This window comes from Colobus angolensis, unplaced genomic scaffold (genome assembly GCF_000951035.1).
Source record: "Colobus angolensis palliatus isolate OR3802 unplaced genomic scaffold, Cang.pa_1.0 Scaffold106, whole genome shotgun sequence".
NCBI lineage: Eukaryota > Metazoa > Chordata > Mammalia > Primates > Cercopithecidae > Colobus > Colobus angolensis.
The window spans coordinates 2,883,975-2,903,607 of NW_012111586.1; the positions used below are offsets into that span (position 1 = coordinate 2,883,975).

The window sequence follows — 19,633 nt, forward strand, 5'->3', positions numbered from 1 at the left end:
GGCGAATTACCTGAGGTCAGGAGTTTGAGACCAGCCTGGCCAAAATGGTGAAACGCCGTCTCTACTAAAAATACAAAAATTAGTTGGGTATGGTGGAGCACGCCTGTAGTCCCAGGTACTCGGGAGGCTGAGGCAGGAGAATCGCTTGAATCCAGGAGGCGGAGGTTGTAGTAAGCCGAGATTGTGCCACTGCACTCCAGCCTGGGTGACAGAGACTCTATCTCACAAAAAAACAAAAACAAAAACAAAAAAAAAACAGCTTTGTAGGAGAAGGAACCTTGTATCTTCAACACATAAACTGTGTTTGGATTCGCAGTCGAGTTGGGGAAAAAATAAATCAGTCTGGAAGAGTCTCACACCAAACCAGCTCCTATCTCTGGGGATAGAACAAGGAGTTTGGTTGACGAGATATACCGTTCCTGAACCTCTAGCCACACTAAGGCTTAATTAATGACCGGACGACTTGAAAGTGCCTTCCACTGTTTATCTTTTAAATCTGCAACGAAATGCAACAGAAACGCGAAAAATAAACAATAGAAGCCAGTCTTACTACACACTGCAGAAGCCAATAAACCCCAAATGGAGCTCAAAACCAGGTGTCAGGCAAACGTCTGTTTTTTTTGCTTTTATTTGAGACGGAGTCTCTGTCTCCTCGCCTGGAGTGCAAAGGCGGGATCTCGGATCACCGCAAACCTCCGTTCCTGGATTCACGAGACTCTCCTGCGGTAGTTTCTTGAATAACTGATATTACAGACGTGCAACACCAGAGTAGTCTTTCAGACATATAGAAACAGTAGTCTAATTTTCAATACTCATAATTTAGCCTCGCAAAACACAAGGCCTCAAAAAATTTATTCTAAGACTCCCAATATGTTTCTCTCCACGGAAATCTTTAGTAAAAGGCGAAAGATTTGTACGATTTGAAGAGAAACCAGAGTATGTTAGTAATAGTGGCTTACGAACCTCGCGGGGAGAGCTAACACTTAACACACTTATGGTTGTTGAGTGCTTGCGTGGTACGCACTCCCTGAATGTAGTCGATGCACAGAGATGCGTGTAAGAGGCATCATGCCCTAAAATAGTGCGGAAACGCCCGCACGGAGGGAGTGCAAACATCGTGAGGGGATCTTTTCGTGGTGCACCATGGGTATGCAAATCACAGGCGGCTCCGGGCTGTTCCCGCACCACAGGGGCTGGGTCCCCGGGGCGGCACCCTGGGGACCCGTGGATCACTGGTCTCCTTTGCTCTCCTGTTCTCCTCTCTGCTGGTCCTCCTGGGACCCGCACCCCGTGGGTGCCGAGTCCTTTGGGGAGCTGGTGTTTGTCCCAGGGGTTAAGGTCCTGTCCCGCCGTCCTTACCCGCAGTAAGCCTCCGGGCTTAGGGAGAGGGACGGGGAAACAGACGGGCACAGACACTCGGGGCAGTGGGAACTCACAGGAGGCACGACACTATCTCTCCTGGAGGAGATGGCATCCGATCCATTTCACCTCGAAGGGTGATAAGGAGTCACGTCAAGGGGATGTGGGAGAGTGTTCTAGGCAGAGGGAATGGCGTATGAGAAATTATGGACTCGAAGACCAGTTCAGCCTGTCCAGACAGTGGCGCTCCGTGTGTCTGATGAAGGGATGCTAGGGTGGGAGGCACAGGCTAGATCTCCTCGGGCCTGGGAAGATGAAGATGAGGAGGCTTAGTGAGGCTGGCTAACTTGCCCAGGGTTACTCCGCTGGTAAGTGGCACAGAGGGCTGACCCCCTTTGCACTATTCTAACCTGGTGAGCTCTCTCTGCTCTGCCTAGAAGGCCCTTCTTGGTGACCCAAACACTGCTGGACCCAAATCCAGCCTCCCTCCCTTGGGCCTGCTGGTTGCACCCCCTACTCTAGGTTTTCTGCCAACTACCCGCTTCTCTTGAGCTTTTTAGGCATGTTAGTGTGGATTCAATTGCAATAGGCGTTTCCTTTTTTTTTTTGTATCTTTTGGTCAGAACATGATTTCCTGGCCTTTGTCCAGGTGGGGTGGGATGTGAGAAGGCATTGTTGGTGGGGTGGGATCATTCCTGGTGAGTGGATGATTGGAGCCCAGGGTCTATGCGAACTAGACTATGGGTCCTAAGCTATGGCTGGGAAAGGGCAGTTGCAAACCTCCCCACACCTCTGGGTGAGGCTCTGTGCTCTATTCCAGGGCTGTGGCCACTCTTCAAGGCCTGTGCTCAGTGGGGCTGTTCAACCTTCACAGAACAAACAGCTTAAATAGTGTCCTCACTAGCTGCTAGCACCTTCGTTTCTGGGCAGTTCCCGCAACTGATCCACTGGCTGACTGGCCAAAGATGCCTCTCGGCTGTCAGGCCAACCACCAACTTGCAGAGGCCTTTGCCTTGGAGGTTGCTCTGGGAACTGGCTCCTTTCCCTCGGTCCACAAACCTCCCGAGAAGCTCCCCAGACCCTGTTGCCCTCTCTCTGCTTCAACTGACCACTTTCCTGATCTGCCTCCACCTCACCTTCCAGCTGCTGCATGGCCTTGCCCCTCCGCCTTGCCATTTCCTGTGCGGGTGAAGCAGGTAGGTGGAGGTGAGTGTGCAGAGGTGGGCGGGCTGGAATATGGTGGCTTGGAAAGCCACATGGTGGGGCTTTTTTTTTTTCTGCTCCCGGTCTCCAGATTGAACCCAGTAGGATTTCCCACCAACAAAATTTGTTATCGTTTTGTATACTAAGCACTTAATCCAGATGATGTTACCAAGTATATTACAAAAATCCAGAATCTGGGGTCTTTTCCACCCAGAACTAGAGAAGCTAATACCTCAGGTCCTGGCGCCAAAGCCCCTTCCAATAGCGAATGTTCACTTGCAAACTCCCCACTCTGTCCAAAAAAAAAAGCACTGAGGTCATTTGAGATGAGTTCACATAGAATATATTTCATTCTTTAAAAAATAAAACTTTCAACATAGCTAACATCTATGTACACTACAAAAATAGACATTTTCATATAAATAATGGACGTAGTAGGAGGTGGGCAGGGATATGAAGAGCCTGCCCAGGAGTCACCAGGCAGTGGGGCCAGGACTGAGGAAGGGTGCTGGAGGGTCTCTCAGGCTTGGTCAGCTGAGCGGGCAGCGGTGTGGGGTGGGAAAGGGGACAGGGCTGCACTGCAGCCTGAAGTGCTGGCTTTCACTCTCAAGTGACACAGACATAGGCTCACACAGGCCTGGGTGTGCAAGGTGCTGGCTGTTCTGTACGGATATCAGGGAGGCCCGTGACAGCTGGGTAGGGAGAGGGGTTGTAGCAGCAGCAAGGCCCTCCAGGGGTCCATCCTGCGTCTAACACCTGATCCAGTGCTTCCCGGTGACCCCACGTGGCCCACACACGGTCTCTGTGCTTCAGCTGCTCTTTTCACCCGTGGCTGGACCTGGTCCCCTGGAACTGAGGTTGCCAGAGCTGGTGGCAGCAGGGGACCAAGGATGCTCATCAGAGGCTGAATGGATGTAGGCACCAGGCAGAGGGGGTGGGTGGATGGCCACAGTCATGGAGGTAGTCACTCTGGCAAAGCTCTGGGGCAGGGAGGGGGATGGCCCCCACCTCAGCCCGCCTCCCTGTGGAGCTGGTGGACTCAGGACCTCTGGGCTTTCCTTATACATCTGTATCACCTGTGGGGAGACACCAGCCACAGTCAGCCCACGGGCCCCTGGGGCTCCCGTCCCCTTCAGCATCTCCCTGGGGGCCATCATGACTGTTGGGAAGCGGGGGTCCTTGTTGGTCTCCAGCAGGATATGAGAGCTGGCAGGTGACAGGATGTTGAGGCCTGGGGCAAACCCTGCACCTTGCTCTGGATCCTAGAAGGCTAAGGTGGGTCCCATGAAGAAACCAGGAGGGATGAGGGGCAGGAACATGGTATCTGGGGAAAGAAGGAGGCTGCCACCTTCAGCTGGTGGCACCTGTTGGGGAGGTACCTGTCTGTGGGTCACAGGGCTCTGTCCCTTCCCTTGCCTGTCCCTACCCCATCCCCTGGGCTGGGAGCAGAGGGATGGTGCTGAGGGTGTGGTCACCTCTGGTGGCGGGCCCAGGATGGACAGCAGCACAGGCAGCAGCACAAGTCCATGGAGGAGGCCCAGGAGCGTGAGCACCGTCAGCGCCGCAAAGAAGTACCTGGGGGCAGGGAGAGTCAGCCCAGGCCTGCCCTGAGCCCTGCCTCCCCGCCCCGAGCCCTCCCTACCTTACAATGAAGTCAAAGTGGGAACCAGCAAGCATGAGCAGACCCAGCAATGTGGAGATGGCCCCATCAGTCACGGGGGCAAATGTGTGCTCGAGGGCACGGGCGGCCCGCAGGTTCCGGCTGCCCTGGGTGGTCAGAAAGCCCTGGGAAAATAGAGTGGCCCTGGAGCTGCTCCTCTGCCAGTCATGGCCAGCTCAGCCATGTCCCCAGCTGTATCTGTCTTCAGAGCTTAACAATACCTTGGCCCACCGAAGGCCAGGTGGTGAACTAAGTTCATGGGAACTGTACAGGGAGCATGCATGAGCCCTTTTAGGTAACACTGTATGGATGGGTTTGGTGAGCTTAGACACAGAGACGTGTAGAAAATAGGGTACAGCCTGGGTAACAGAGTGAGACTCTGTCTAAAAACAAACAAGGCTGGGTGCGGTGGCTCATGCCTGTTATCCCAGGCTGAGGTGGCTGGATCACCTGAGGTTGGGAGTTCGAGACCAGCCTGGGAAACATGGCGAAACCCTGTCTCTATAACAAATACAAAAATTATCTGGGTGTGGTTGTTTGTGCCTGTAGTTTCAGCTACTTGGGAGGCTGAGGTGGGAGGATGGCTTGGCTAGGGAGGTGGAGGTCACAGTGAACTGAGATTGCACTGCTACACTTCAGCCTGTACCACAGAGTGCAACTCTGCTTCAAACAAACAAACAACAAAAATAGGTTGGGCAGACTACAGCCTGTTACTTGTTTTGTAAATGAAATTTTGTTGAAACAGCTATACCCATTGGTTAATGTATTGTCTAGACAATTTTGTGTTTCTATGGCAGAGTTGCAGCAGAGACTTTATGGCCTACCAAGCCTGAAATGGTTACTGTTTGGTCCTATAAATAGAAGAAGTTTGCCAACCACTAGTCCATCTAGAAGAGGGATGCCAAAGTGATGCATTTCTCAGAGTAGTGTTTCAGAGGATTTCTAATTATTCTTCTTTAGTACCTTTCTGCATACTGACTTTGTTTTCAAGGACCATATATTGTTCTTATAATCAGAATAAGAATAGAGATATTTGGTGGGGGGAAGGGAAGGGAGCGGTTTGTGGAGTCTGGCTGGTCTGTGGGTCCCCCCTTTCCTCTGTCAGAGAATATGCAGCCCTGGGTGAGGCCCTCCTTGGTTCCGGCATCTCTGTAGAACCCTCCATTAAGCCCACGTTGCCATCCCGCTACCATCCCTTTTTTTTTTTTTTTTTTTTTGAGACAGGCTCTTACTGTGTTGCCCAGGCTGGAGTGCAGTGGTGTAATCATGGCTCACTGCAGCCTCAAACTCTGAGGTTCAAGTGATCCTCCCGCCTCAGCCTCCCAAGTGGCTGGGACTACAGGCATGCGCCACCATGCCCAGCTAATTATTTACTTTTTCTGTTTTTTTTTGAGACAGTTCTGCTCTGTTGCCCAGGTTGGAGTGCAGTGGCGCAATCTTGGCTTACTGCAGCCTCTGCCTCCCAGGTTCAAGCGATTCTCCTGCCTCAGCCTCCTGAGTAGCTGGGATTACAGGCACCCACCACTATGCCTGGCTAATTTTTGTATTTTTATTAGAGACAGGGTTTCACCATGTTGCCCAGGCTGGTCTTGAACTCCTGGCTCAAGCAATCCACCAGCTTTAGCTTCCCAAAGTGCTGGGATTACAGGTGTGAGTCACCATGCCTAGCCCATCCCACAATGGTTCACAGTGAAACCATTCAAAAGAATCATTGATTCCCATTTTCTCATCTTCCATTCTGTCTTTAACACATTCCAGACAGGATTTTGTCTACTCCTCTCTACTGAAATGGCTGCTTATTTATTTGTCTACTTATTTATTGTCTCTCTCTTTTTTTTTTTTTTTGAGATGGAGTTTTGCTCTGCAGCCCAGGTTGGAGTGCAGTGGCGTGGTCTTGGCTCATGGCAACCTCCGCCCTTGAATCAGGTTCAAGTGATTCTCCTGCCTCAGCCTCCCCAAGTAGCTGGGATTACAGGCGTTCACCCCCGCACCCAGCTAATTTTCGTATTTTTAGTAGAGACGGGGTTTCACCATGTCGGCCAGGCTGGTCTCGAACCCCTGACTTCAAGTGATGTGCCCACCTCGGCATCCCAAAGTGCTGGGATTACAGGCATTAGCCACCACACCCAGCCCTTATTGTCTATCTCGATCCCTAGAATATAAGTTCCTTGGAGGTAAAAAACTGTATTGCTATTATATCCCGTATTCTTTTTTATTTTTATTTTCCAGATTCTTTTCCTTTTTGAGATTGAATCTTGCTCTTTTGCTCAGGCTGGAGTGCAGTGATGCGATTTGGCTCACTGTAACCTCCGCCTCCTGGGTTCAAGCGATTTTCCTGCCTCAGCCTCCTGAGTAGCTAGGATTACAGGCATGTACCACCACGCCCGGCTAATTTTTGTATTTTCAGTAGAGACGGGGTTTTGCCATGTTGGCCAGCTCGTCTTGAACTCCTGACTTGAGGGGATCCTCCTGCCTTGGCCTCCCAAAATGCCCCAGCATCATTCCAATTACAGGCATGAGCCACTGTGCCCAGCCCAAATTCTTCTTCTTCTTCTTTTTTTTTTTTGAGACGGAGAGTTTCACTCTTGTTGCCCAGGCTGGAGTGCAATGGCTCGATCTCAGCTCACTGCAACCTCTACCTCCCAGGTTCAAGCAAGTCTCCTGCCTCAGTCTCCAAAGTAGCTGGGATTACTGGCATGTGCCACCACGCCTGGCTAATTTTTTGTATTTTTAGTAGAGACGGGGTTTTAACCATGTTGGCCGGACTGGTTTCAAACTTCTGACCTCAGGTGATCCACCTGCCTTGGCCTCCCAAAGTGCTGGGATTACAGGCATGAGCCACCACGTCCGGCCAGCCCCATTTTTTTTTTTTTTTGAGATGGAGTCTCACTCTGTCACCCAGGCTGGAGTGCAGTGGCGCAATCTTGACTCACTGCAAGCTCCGCCTCCTGGGTTCACACCATTCTCCTGCCTCAGCCTTCCAAGTAGCTGGGACTATAGGCGCCCACCACCATGCCCGGCTAATTTTTTGTATTTTTAGTAGAGACAGGGTTTCACTGTGTTAGCCAGGATGGTCTCGATCTCCTGACCTCGTGATCCTCCCGCCTCGGCCTCCCAAAGTGCTGGGATTACAGGCATGAGCCACCGCGCCCGGCCCCAAATTCTTAAACAGTACCTAGCACATAGTAGGGGCTTGAACAATATGTGTTGAATACTGAATCAGCTGACTGGTCCCTCCCCGGGGTGCCTGTGCTCACCAGAGCCACGTGGACTGTGAACTCAACACCGATGCCTACAGAGACCACGAGGATCACCACGGGGATGGCGCTCAGCTTGATGCCCAGGAAACCCATGATACCAAAGAGCTCCACCGTCATCATCGCCAGGACCAGCACCTGGGGGAGACAAGGCTCACAGAGGGCTCCTGGCAGGAGGGAAGACAGGCTGGGCAGGGAAGCGTGCGGGTGCCGCTGGGTCTCTCTGTCCCCACTCCTGCAAGCACTCACTATGAGGCCAGCTGTCCAGGGGTTGAGGAGCAGCAGGGCACAGACGAGGAATGTGCACACCAGCAGGATGCAGACAGCCAGAAGGAAGCAGCGCCGCAGGCCCAGATACTGCTCCCAGAAGAGGAACGGGGAGCCGCTGGGGTAGGCGTGCACCCCAGCCTGGCCGGCCTCTGCACATGCTGCCCGGGCCCCCTCGATGGCCTCCACGAAGTCTGCAGTCTTCTGGAGACCACGCAGCAGGAAGGGGAACTGGGCAAACTCCAAGGGCTGAGCTGGTGGGACTGCGGAGGGGAGGGGAAGGGAGAAGGGGGAGAGGGACGGGGCGGTGAGCACGGGGCAGAGCGGGCAGGGCCTCAGGCTCAGGGCTTGTGTGGGTGAGGCTGAGGCTCTTGCTGAGCTCCCCCCAGGACTCACTGCGAAGGTTCTCCCCCGTGGTGTCGTATTTGTCATGCAGCCATTCAGGAGGTGGGGGGTAGAAGTTGGCCTGTGAGGCTGCCAGACCCAGGGGGTCACTGCTCACCCACACGGTCAGCCCCATGTAGAAGAGCTCGGGTGGAATCAGTCCCTCTCTGTCTACCAGCTTCTTTGTGGTCAGCTGCAGAGGCAGAGAGGGCTGAAGGCCTGGGCCCAGGAGGCCTGCAGCCCCTGTGCTACTCCACCCCTCCAGCCCTCTCCCAACCTGGCTGAAATCCAGAGGCTCCTGGGCGTCTCCGGTCTGGATGAGCAGCTTGTAGGCCAGGGCCCCATCCTCAGAGCCATTGCGGTACGAGTGGCGGGTGATGCGCCCAGAAGCCCAGTCCTGGTCAAAGGCAGCCTGGATTCCTAGGGGAGACCAGGATAGGGTTCTGTTGGCTGGTGGCCCCAGGGCGTTTCTCCCTGCAGCACCCCTCCCTGCCAGTCTCCTCGCCTCTCACCCTGTAGCCAGCTGCGGTAATAGTGCAGCCAGGTGCGGGGTGCCTGGGTGGCTGGTGGGGGCAGCACTGCCTTGAGGGAACTGAAGCGCTGGTGCAGATCAAAGAGGGCGCGTTGGGAGTGGGCGTAGTCAAAGCCACCCTGGGTCACCAGGGCCACCTCGTACAGGGAGAAGTACCTGAGCTGGGCGCTCAGGAAGGCATGCTCCTTGGTGCCCCGGGGCACCACATCCGTCAGGGCCAGGCCGTCTTGCACCAAGGTGGCTCCGTAGAGGCTCAGGCCCAGAAGAGCGCCAAAGAGCACCAGCACAATGGCCTGTGGGAAGTGGCAGCGAAGCTGGAGGCCCCAGGGCTGCCCCCAGCCCCTCAGGGGTGGACTGAGCCCTCTGCCCTTCTGGGCCCACAGACGCTAAGTCTCTGCCCTGCTCGGCCCAGTCTTACCTTGGCATGTGACTGCAGCAGCAAGGGGGCAAACTGGTAGCGGGCAAAATGGGCACGATTCCAGCGGGCACAGGGCAGGGACTTGCAGGCCGCCTTCTGCCTTGTCTCCTCCTCCTGGCCTAGAAGGTCCCGTGTGGACCCTCCAGGGCTGAAGACCTCAGAGCCCGGTGGGTCAGAAGGTGGGGGCACCAGGTGGGCTTGGGGAGGCAGGATGGTGACCACATGCTGGCTGCTGGCTTCACAGCGTGTAAAGGCTTGAACTGTGGCAGTGAGGTGGGCAATGCCCACTGGAACCGTCTCGTCCCCCAGCTCCTGGGGCAGGATCTGAATCACCTGAGCAGAGCAGGGACTGGAAGAGGTAGAGAGTGGATGACAGGTCTGTGCCTTGAAATGCTGGTGAGGGGACAGGCTGGCGTGGGTCACGGGAGGAAGGGGCTGGGGTGCAGGCAGTACCTGGAGAAGCAGCAGAGCACATCGAGGCGCTGGCAGTGGCGCCGCCGTAGGTCCAGGCTGAGGATGGCTGGGAAGACAAGCATCACGGCTACAAAGGTGCAGCCAACCACTATGGCCGCCTGGGGGACGGACAGGAGGGGCATGAAGGCTGGATGAAGCTTGGCCTCAGCCCCACACCCACCCTGAGCCGCCCATGTAAGAGGCCTCACCTGTAGGGAGAAGGCTCGCAGCGCAGGGATGGGAACGAGGGCAGCCATGAGGAAGGCAGCCATGTTGTTGATGGATGTGAGTACAACACTGGTGCCTGTGCGCTGCAGACACTCGCCCATGCGCTCCTGCCAGGACAGAGTGGGGACCTGCCCTCAGGTCACAAAGGAGGGGCTGTGTCAAGGTGGCGTGAAGGGGAGGCTCAGGAACTTGGGGTACAGAGGTGAGGCAGTCATAACACAGCAGCTAGCATTTACTGGGTACCATGTACGTGTGATGGGCTGTTCTAAGCATTCAGCTTGAGTTACCTCACTGATCCAAACACAACCCTTAGGACACAGCACTATTATTTCCCCTGTTTACAGATGGGGACAAGAGGCACTGAGGTTCATTAGCAGCCCAGGGTCACTTGAACCAAGAGGCTCTTAACCAGTAAGCTGAGCTGCCTCAGATGAGCCCTGGGGGACAAGGTCCCACCTGGAGAGGGGTGCCAGGCAGAGCCTCTGTGAAGGCGTGCGCCAGCAGGAATACGTCATCCACGCCGATTCCCAGAGCCAAGAAGGGCAGCACCTAGAGGGGCAGAGGAGCGGGCAGCTGAGGACCCGTGAAGCCTGGTGACTGGCACTGAATCTGCCCTGCAGTCCAGGCGTACCTGGGTAGTGGCAGCATTGAAGGTGATGCCGAGCAGGGCACAGAGCCCAAGGCCTGAGGCCACTGCCAGGGCCACCAGCAGTACCCCGGCAAGGCCCACAGCACCCTGGGACTGGGCGCAGTCCCACCGTAGCATCGTCACACAGGCATAGGCCAGCTGTGGGGAGAAAGGGCAGTCTCAGACAGGGGCTCCCAGGGTGGGCACTGGCTGGACGTGGAGTGGGGCAAGGTGCCAGGTGCAAAACCCACCATGAGCAGATAGCCTCCCACCACACGGGCAGCGCTGACTTCCGAGAACGCATGCAGGATGTCGTCCAGGGTGGTGGAGGAGAAGGCGTGGATCTGCTGGGAAGCGTTCTCAGGCAGGGCCTGCTGGGCCAGCTGGAGAAACAGGGTGGATTGGAGGGGGCAGGAGGAGGGAGTGGCCTCAGGGCACCCACCTTGTCCTTGTCCATACCGACCTGCACAAAGCGCCGCTGCCAGGCTTGTAGCACTGTGCCAGCCTGCTCCTCACTCCAGCCAATGTCGTGCGTCTGATAGTCACCCCGGAAATGCTCGTACAGTTGGCGGGGACTCATCAGCAAGAAGGTGCTCTGCAGGGCCTCTGCCCTGGTGGGGGTGCAGGAGAACCAGGGGTCAGAGCTGGCCCAAACACCTGGTGAGGGATGTGCAGGGCCTTTTGCCAGAGCTGCCTGGCATTACAGTATGGGTTCTCCCGCACGGAGTCCCCTCATCAACTCCCAGAGGAGACTGTACCTCAGCAGCTGTCCCTGGGGGTCTCTGGCCATGCCTCCCAGCAGCAGTTCCTCCTGCCAGTGCATGAATTTGTGGGAGAAGCCATGGCAGCCCCCGCTCAGCTCGTGAGCCACATTGGGAGCCTGGAGGGGAATAGGAGGGGTTAATGCTCAAGGCCCTGGCTGCGGATAACTGAGTGTCCCTGGGCTTCCACCTCCAGGAACCAAGCCACCATGGAGCTCAGTGGGCCTGGAGTGTAGGTAACTATTCTGAGCCTCTTGACTGCCCTGCAGAACTGAACAGCTAGTATCCCGAAGACAGGAAGCCTGAAGGGGGAGCAGAGGCCTGGAAGTAGGCTTCTGGGAGGAGCTGGTGTAACTGGCGGATTCTGGGAAAAGTACCACATTGGTAGGGCCATAAAGAAACCAGGGAGACCAGGTATGATATTCATGCTTACCTCCTGTGTTCTGAGTTTCCCTGTATTAGTCTATTTTGACAAAAAGTCCAGCCTTGGCCAGGCGCAGTGGCTCACGCCTGTAATCCCAGCACTTCCAGAGGGCTAACAAAAATTAGCCAGGCATGGTGGCGGGCACCTGTAATCCCAGCTACTCAGGAGGCTGAGGCAGGAGAATTGCTTGAACCAAGATTGAGCTACTGCATTCCAGCCTGGGCGACAGAGTGAGACTCAAAAAATAAATAAATAAATAAAATAAAAAAAAGTCCAGCCTTATCTAGGCTCAGAAAAAGAAAAAGGGATTCATATACCACTGGAGGGCTCCGTAGGATAACTGAATGGGAATGGAACTGGGGGCCTGGCACTGTGGGAGCAGGGTAACGCCAGGAAGTGAGGGTCAGGGCACAGAGCAGTCCGCTCCCCCAGAACACAGGAGTGTATGAGGGAAGGGAAACAGTCTTTCCCTGGCAGACCTGGTTGGAACCCACCTGCCTGCTGTGATGGTTGGGGGCACTAGGTGGGCAGTGGAGGTCATCAGGGTGTAGACAGGGCCGCCCCACGTAGGCCTGGCCCACCTGTGCCTTGTCTAGCAGCTCCCGGAAGCCCTCAAGGGAGGCAAACGGACCCAGCTCCTCCAGCAGCTGCTCTGGATCCAGGTTGGTCCACTGGATATCCGGACGGCCGCTGAGGGAAAAGCCCATAGTTGGTGAGGGTCAGGGGTGAAAACCCAGGCTCCAAACTGCTGCTGGGGTCCCATGCTGTACCCCACTCCTCTCATCTGCCCATTTGTCCCTCCATATGGAGGGTGTGCAAGCCTCAGCTTCTCAGAACTGCCAGGCAGCATGGGCCCACCAGGGTGCTACAGTGAGCGGTAGATGACTACAAGGGGCTGAGACGGATATCAGGGCAGGGTTACCTTATACATAGAAAGGGCCTAGGAAGGCCCCACTGAGTCCCTTACCAAGCTGTGTGCTTGGTTCTAATATATAACCAGCAGGCACACGCCTGTAGCAGGTTTTCTTTCTGGCCTGGGCAACAGCTTAGCAAACACCTAGGTAATTCCCCCCAGCAAAGCCTCTTTCTGGGGATCTTTTTCTCCTTTACTCAGATCTTACAGATCTTTGTGTTTAGTTTTGTGTAAATAAGTCAGGTCTTCCTTCCTTCAGAGGGAAGGAGAAGGGGGATGTTGAGAGAGCCCTGGGGAAGCCCGTGCTCTCTGATGCTGGCCTGGGAGGTACTTAGGACCTTGGTAAGGTTTTGATCATTCTCATTCCCCCAACCCCTCCTTTCTGCTGGGAGAGTCCCCAGCGGGAGATGCAGCAGGGCCCCGGGAGTGGCACTCACGGCAGGTAGGCGGAGCCCCCTTGGAGTTTGGCTCCTTCCCAGAAGCAGTCGAGGGGAGTGAGGATCACGCACGGAAACAGCTTCTCAATCATCTGCCAGGGATACCCCGGGCCCCATCAGTCCTGCCCCACAACCTTTGTAGGATGCCCTCTGCAATCCCCTCCTTCGTGTTAAGGGGGCGGATTGCAGGTTGCGGGGCTTGCTCAGTCTGTCTGAGTCCTTCCACGCCACGGAAGAGGTTCTGCCTCTACTCCCTCTCAGGACACTTACCCGCTCAATCATTCCATTTTCAATAAGGGGGACTCCTGACTTGTAGCAGATTTTGTTCAAATCCCAGGACCTACAATAGCCAGGGGCATAGGAGATCAGCAGAAGAGGGGGATTCCCACTCCAGAACCCCACAGCACGCCTCAACCCCAGCTGCTCAGGGGCTCAGCCAGACTCACTTCCCATAGAGTGATACTTGGACTTTACTGGCAGTGAGGGCTGCCTGGAGGTGGAGGCCAAGTGCTTCGGGCGTGAGGATGTTCTCTCCCTCCTGCCGTGCGGTCTGTATCAGCATCTGAGAGGTGTATGCAGCCTCCTCTCCTAGCTTCTCCTTGGTGTAATGCAGCTCCTGGCTCACCCGGCTGCCCACTGCAGGAGCAAAGAGAGAAAGCTGGGCCTAGGTGCGTCAGGACATGGGAAGGGGGCTTCTAACTCTGAGGCCTCCCCAGACAAGTGGGAGAGGTGGAGCAGAGAGGAGCCCCTGCCTTATCCCCGAGGGCCTGGTCATGGCCCAGGCTGACTTCCCAGGCTTCTGGGTCCTAGAGCTCTGCCAGGCAAGTGGAGAGGCCTCAGTTGTTTGGCTCTGTGGATTTCCTGTGTGGTCTAGGGTTTAAGCATGAACCAGGTTGGCTGGGTTTTGGGCATAAACTTAAAAATGACAATCAACATGAGCTGGCCGTGGGCTGGGGGGGTTGTAGAGGCATCTTGGTAAGGGAACCCTCACTCAGTCCCTCTCTGCTCTGGTAGGGAGGACAAGGAGGGCCAATAGGGAGGCTGCTGCTGGGAGGGTTTCCTGAAAGAACAAGTGTAGGGCTGGGGCTGGTTCTTAGTTCAGGTTGCTCTGGGCAGTGATTTATATCCACACACCTTTCTGCAAAGTGTCCTGGGGAGAGGGCAGGGATAGGAGTGTCTGATAATAATGGGTGATAGCAGTGGGCCCTGTGTTGGTGCGGGGAAGGTGGGGGATGGGACAGTCATTCAGTGTGCTGCTCCTGCTCAGGCAGGAAGTGCATGGAATCAGCTCACAAACCCTGGCAGGGGTGAAATCAAAGTGAGCCCAGGGGAGGGAAGTGTCCAGATCCCTTTCCCTGCCCTCACTGTCCAGACCACAAGGAGTCCCGGCGCCAGGCCTGCCTTAGTGTCCTGGATCTTAGTGCCCCTCCAGTCCTGCGTTATGCTGGCCACAGGCTCCTGCTGTGTAACTGGGACCTGGGGGAGGTGGGGACATTGTGAGGGGACATCACTTAACTATGATGTGGGGGAGAGTGAGGGCCAAATCTACCTCTGGAGGCTTTGTGGATTTGGTCTGATCTCAGACCCTGCGCTGTTTCCACCTGTCTGGGGGTCTCCTCCTGTTAGTTTTTGCTGCCTGCTGGGACCCACATGTACTGCTTCTGAGACTCAAGTCCCATCTGAGATCGTCATGTTTCCCAATCTCTTTTCCTTTTTCTCTTTCTTTCTTTTTTTAGACAGGGTCTTGCTGTGTTGCCCAGGCTGGAGTGCAGTGGCCTGATCACAGCTATACTTTGACTATACTATACTATACTAGACACAGCTATACTATAGCTTTGACTTCCTGGGCTCAGGTGATCTTCCCACCTCAGCCTCCTGAGTGGCTAGGACCACAGGTGCCCGCCACCGTGCCTGGCTAATTTTAAAATTTTTTGTAGAGAGATGGTCTCATCACTATGTTGCCCAAGCTGGTCTTTTTTTTTTGGCTCACTGCAACGTTCTGCCTCAGCCTTCCAAGTAGCTGGGATTATAGGCGCCCATCACTATGCCTAGCTAATTTTTTGCATTTTTAGTAGAGATGGGGTTTCACCATGTTGGCCAGGCTGGTCTTGAACTCCTGACCTCCCTTTTGGGAGGCCCTCCTTGGCCTCCCAAAGTGCTGGGATTACATGCGTGAGCCACTGCTCCTGGCCCCAAGCTGGTCTTAAATTCCTGGGCTCAAGTGATCCTCCCACCCCAGCCTCCTAAAGTGCTAGGATTACAGGCGTGAGTCACTGTGCCTGGCCCTCCAATCTCTTTTTCAAACCCATGTAATCTTCTCACTCACAAAAGCCCCAAATCCTTGGTAGCCTCCAACACATACTTACCCATATGCTCACATGTGCCCTCGCGCCCCAAAAGTCACATTCCTGGCCTTCACCTCACGAAAACAGTCTTCCTGTCCTGCTCCCCACACTGCCAGTTCCTTCTCTTTTTTTTTGAGACAGAGTTTCACTCTTGTTGCCCAGGCTGGAGTGCAATGGTGCAATCTTGGCTCACTGCAACCTCTGCCTCCCGGGTTCAAGCGATTCTCCTGCCTCAGCCTCCCGAGTAGCTGGGATTACAGGTGTCTGCCACTACGCCCGGCTAATTTTTGTATTATTAGTAGAGATGGGGTTTCGCCCTGTTGGCCAGGCTGGTCTTGAACTCCTGACCTGAGGTGATCCGCCAGCCTCGGCCTCCCAAAGTGCTGGGACTACAGGCATGAGCCACCGCGCCTGGCCTCTTCTTCTCTGACTCTTCCCTACTCCCCACTCCTTTGCCAGGCCTGTACTGCAGTGTTTATTTCACCAGGATTAGGCCGAAGACTGCCGCATGGAGGGGAAGAGGAGGACAGAGATAAGCTTTCCATAGTAAGTGGGTTTGCTGAGAGGAAGGAGGCATGGGAGGAGGAAGGAACCCAGAGAGATCTGACAAGAAAGCAAGAGAAAGAAACATGGATAATTTAAAATGGAGCATCAAAGATAATAAAGACTCCTCAGGGGAGAAAATGGGGAAGAGAAAAAGATAAACCTTAGTTGACAAAGATAGATATGGACAGATGAACTGGGATACATTGTGATGCAGGAAGGAAGAGACGATAATGCTTAGTCTGTTCCTTGGGCTAATTACTTATTCTCTCTGGGTCTCCAGCTCCTCATCTGTCAAATGGAAACAGTGACTACCTTGGTAGAATTAGCATCAGTGCAGGCAAAGTACTTAGGAAATTGCATGGCACACAGTAGGTACAGATGTGGAGTTATTTTTCAAATGGTTGCTGGTAGAGAAATGATGTGACAGAAAAATGAGAAGGAACTGAAGGAAAGAAAGACTGCAGGTGACAGGGGAGGAAATAGGACAGAGGAGGGAGAATATCAAGATTGATACATTAGGCCGGGCACGGTGTTTCACGCCTGTAATCCTAGCACTTTGGGAACCCGAGGCGGGTGGATCACGAGGTCAGGAGTTCACGACCAGCCTGGCAAACACGGCGAAACCCCGTCTCTACTAAAAGAAAATACAAAAAATTAGCCGGGCCTGGTGGCAGGCGCCTGTAGTCCCAGCTACTTGGGAGGCTGAGGCAGGAGAATGGCATGAACCCAGGAGGCGGAGCTTGCAGTGAGCCGAGATTGCGCCACTGCACTCCAGCCTGGGTGACAGAGTGAGATTCCATCTCAAAAATAAATAAAAAATAAAAGATTGATACATTAAAAAAAACTCGTCCCTTTTTTTTTTTTTGAGACAGGGTCTTGCTTTGTGACCAAGGCTGGAGTGCAGTGGTGCGATCACAGCTCACTGTAGCGTTGACCTCCTGGCTCAAACAATCCTCCCAAGTAGCTGGAACTACAGGTGTGTGCCACCATGACCAGCTAATGATTGTATTTTTTGTAGAGACATGGTCTCCCTATGTTGCCCAGGCTATTCTCGAACTCCTGGGCTCAAGTGATCCTCCCACCTCAGCCTCTGAAAGGGCTGGGATTACAGGTGTGAGTCACTGTGCTCAGCTAAACTTTTATGTCTTTACCAATGAGAAAATATAACTGGTTAACCAATATGGAAAAAGAGTCTACCTTATAAGTAATCCTCTAAATGCAAATAAAAACATCAATAAGTTACTATCTAACAATTTAGCAAACATTTAAAAATTGATAGCACTCATTGCTGGTTTACAGGAGTACACTCTAACCCACTATGGGAGTGTAACATGGTATACTCTTTGGGTGAAAGCATCATTGCAATATGTAGGTTCCATAATCTTTGGTCCAGAAGTTTCACGTGTAAGGGCCTATATACCATTGTAGGGACTTAAGCTTTCTCTGGGTGAAATGCGAGACATGGGAAATTTTGGGCAGAGAGGATCTGACGTTTTCATCACCTAACAATGTATTTTTGTGAATACACGGTTGTAAGTTGTGAATGATAAGAGGTGCCCACGAGAAGAAGTCAGGAAAGGTGTCCTGGACGGAGTGTGGGCAGGGAAACTGTCAAAGACTCCGTGTTTCGGTACTGCTAAGAGTGAGCCAGGGAGGAGCCAGCGGCAATGCTGGAGAAGCAATCAAGTCCAATTATGGAGGGCCTAGAGTGTGTGCTATGGAGTTTATATTTGATTTTACAGAATCTGGTGGAAATCGGTGGAAGGGCACTAAGAAGGGGACTGACTTGGCCAGATGGAGATTGGCCACAGGGTGGTGCTGTGGAGGCAGATTTGAAGGTGAGGCTGTCAGCACCTTCCTCCTTTCTAACAGACCCTGATTTCGGTGGCCATCCTCAGAAAGGCCTAGCGATTAGGGACAGCTGGGCTCCTCCCCAGCATCAGAAGGTGAAACTTGATTAGTTTAAGAAGCCAATCAGTAATTCCATTGCCTTTGCCACGTGAAGGATTTCGGCATAGGATGCTACACAGTTCTTGCCAAAGAGAACAAATGAGAAGTTGGCTGGGAGGCTACTAATAAATTTTTCCTCACTTTCAAAAAGAGATGCAAGACCAGGCATAGTGGCTCATGCCTCTAATCCCAGCACTTCAGGAGGCCAAGGCAGGAGGATCGCTTGAGACCAGGAGTTCAAGACCAGCCTAGGGGTTGAACTCATGGCTTATACCTGTAATCCTAGCACTTTGGGAGGTACAATGGCTCATACCTGTAATCCTAGCACTTTGGGAGGCCGAGGTGGGTGGATCACGAGGTCAGGAGGTTGAGACTAGCTTGGCCAACATGGTGAAACCCTGTCTTTACTAAAAATACAAAAACTAGTCAGGTGTGGTGCGCACCTGTAATCCCAGCTACTGAGGAGGCTGAGGCAGAAGAATCGCTTGAACCTGGGAGACAGAGGTTGCAGTGAGCTGAGATTGATCCACTGCACTCCAGCCTGGGTGACAGAGCAAGACTTCATCTCAGGGGATGGAAAAAAAAAGAAAAAAAGAAAAAAAGACCAGCCTGGGCAACATAGTGGGACTGCGTCTCTACAAAAAACAAACAAACAAAAAAATTAGCTGCGCATGGTGACATGTGCCTGTAGTCCCAGACACTATGGAGAAAGAGGCAGGAGGACTGTGTGAACCTAGGAGTTCGAGGCTGCAGTGAGATGTGATTGTGTCACTGCACTCCAGCCTGGGTGAAAGAGTGAGACCCTGTCTCTATAAAACAAAACAAAACAAAAACAAAAAGACATGCAAGACAAGAATGACTTCTTTTTTCTGACACTGCAGCAGCCACTTTCAGATAAGCCTGAGGACAAAAGTCCAACATGTTGAAGATGGCAGAGAAGAAAGAAAGAAACTGGGTCCTGGCTAATGTCCTTGGACTGCTGAATTAACAAAATCAACTAGGCTTCCCGTTACAGAGAATAATAAATCAATCTTCTTTCTTCCTTCTTCCCTCCTTCCTTTCCTTTTTTTTCTCTTTCATGTTGCTAAAAGCATTCTATTATTTTATTTATTTATATATATTTTTGAGACAGAGTCTTGCTGTTACCCAGCTTGGAGTGCAGTGACGCGATCTCTGTTCACTGCAACCTCCGCCTCCCAGGTTCAAGTGATTCTCCTGCTTCAGCCACCCGAGTAGCTGGGATTACAGGCACATGCCATCACGCCTGGCCAAATTTTGTATTTTTAGTAGAGACAAGGTTTTGCCACGTTGGCCAGGCTGGTCTCAAACTCTTGACCTCAGATGATCCACCCACCCTGGACTCCCAAAATGCTGGGATTACAGGTGTGAGCCACTGCGCCAGCCTTATTTTTTAATTTTTAATTTTTTTAGAAATAGAGATGGGGTTTTGCCATGTTGCTCAGGCTGGTCTTGAATTCCTGGGCTCAGTCAAGCTTCCCACCTTGGCCTCCCAAAGTGCTAGGATTACAAGCATGAGCCACCACGCCTGGCCTAAAATCATTCTAAATGATACAATCAGGAGTGTATTGCCAGGGATGGAACAAGACCTCAACTAGAGCAGTAACCACAAGGTAGAAAGGATGGGTCTGTTATGAGAGAGGTTAAGAAGCAAGGATTTACTAATTTACTAAACAAGTGAGTGAACGGGCCGGGCGTGGTGGCTCACGCCTGTAATCCCAGCACTTGGGAGGCCAAGGCAGGTGGATCACGAGGTGAGGAGATCGAGACCATCCTGGCTAACACGGTGAAACCTTGTCTCTACTAAAAACACAAAAAATTAGCCGGGCGAGGTGGCGGGCGCCTGTAGT

General features: G+C 53.3%; 1 protein-coding gene across 3 annotated transcripts in view; it reads right to left on the reverse strand.

Annotated features, from left to right (window-relative positions):
* Nucleotides 1-1,236: 1,236 nt before the first annotated feature.
* PTCH2 (patched 2) overlaps nucleotides 1,237-19,633 on the reverse strand; it is a 23,662-nt gene continuing 5,265 nt past the window's right edge. The window contains exons 3-24 of one of the 3 annotated variants that reach the window (XM_011946208.1): nucleotides 13,371-13,560; nucleotides 13,195-13,264; nucleotides 12,925-13,016; nucleotides 12,069-12,264; nucleotides 11,148-11,269; nucleotides 10,853-11,000; nucleotides 10,641-10,772; nucleotides 10,393-10,548; nucleotides 10,218-10,310; nucleotides 9,743-9,868; nucleotides 9,534-9,652; nucleotides 9,081-9,429; nucleotides 8,643-8,955; nucleotides 8,408-8,550; nucleotides 8,143-8,323; nucleotides 7,729-8,009; nucleotides 7,480-7,617; nucleotides 4,205-4,347; nucleotides 4,038-4,137; nucleotides 3,571-3,638; nucleotides 2,795-2,854; nucleotides 1,237-1,664 (exon numbers count right to left, since the gene is read on the reverse strand). In XM_011946208.1, coding sequence (XP_011801598.1) covers nucleotides 1,649-1,664; nucleotides 2,795-2,854; nucleotides 3,571-3,638; nucleotides 4,038-4,137; nucleotides 4,205-4,347; nucleotides 7,480-7,617; nucleotides 7,729-8,009; nucleotides 8,143-8,323; nucleotides 8,408-8,550; nucleotides 8,643-8,955; nucleotides 9,081-9,429; nucleotides 9,534-9,652; nucleotides 9,743-9,868; nucleotides 10,218-10,310; nucleotides 10,393-10,548; nucleotides 10,641-10,772; nucleotides 10,853-11,000; nucleotides 11,148-11,269; nucleotides 12,069-12,264; nucleotides 12,925-13,016; nucleotides 13,195-13,264; nucleotides 13,371-13,560 — 3,236 coding nt within the window. In that variant the 3' untranslated portion in view covers nucleotides 1,237-1,648. Of the gene's footprint in view, nucleotides 1,665-2,794; nucleotides 2,855-3,234; nucleotides 3,639-4,037; nucleotides 4,138-4,204; nucleotides 4,348-7,479; nucleotides 7,618-7,728; nucleotides 8,010-8,142; nucleotides 8,324-8,407; nucleotides 8,551-8,642; nucleotides 8,956-9,080; nucleotides 9,430-9,533; nucleotides 9,653-9,742; nucleotides 9,869-10,217; nucleotides 10,311-10,392; nucleotides 10,549-10,640; nucleotides 10,773-10,852; nucleotides 11,001-11,147; nucleotides 11,270-12,068; nucleotides 12,265-12,924; nucleotides 13,017-13,194; nucleotides 13,265-13,370; nucleotides 13,561-19,633 lie in introns of those variants that run through there. The other 2 variants (XM_011946217.1, XM_011946199.1) reach the window with 2 other exon arrangements.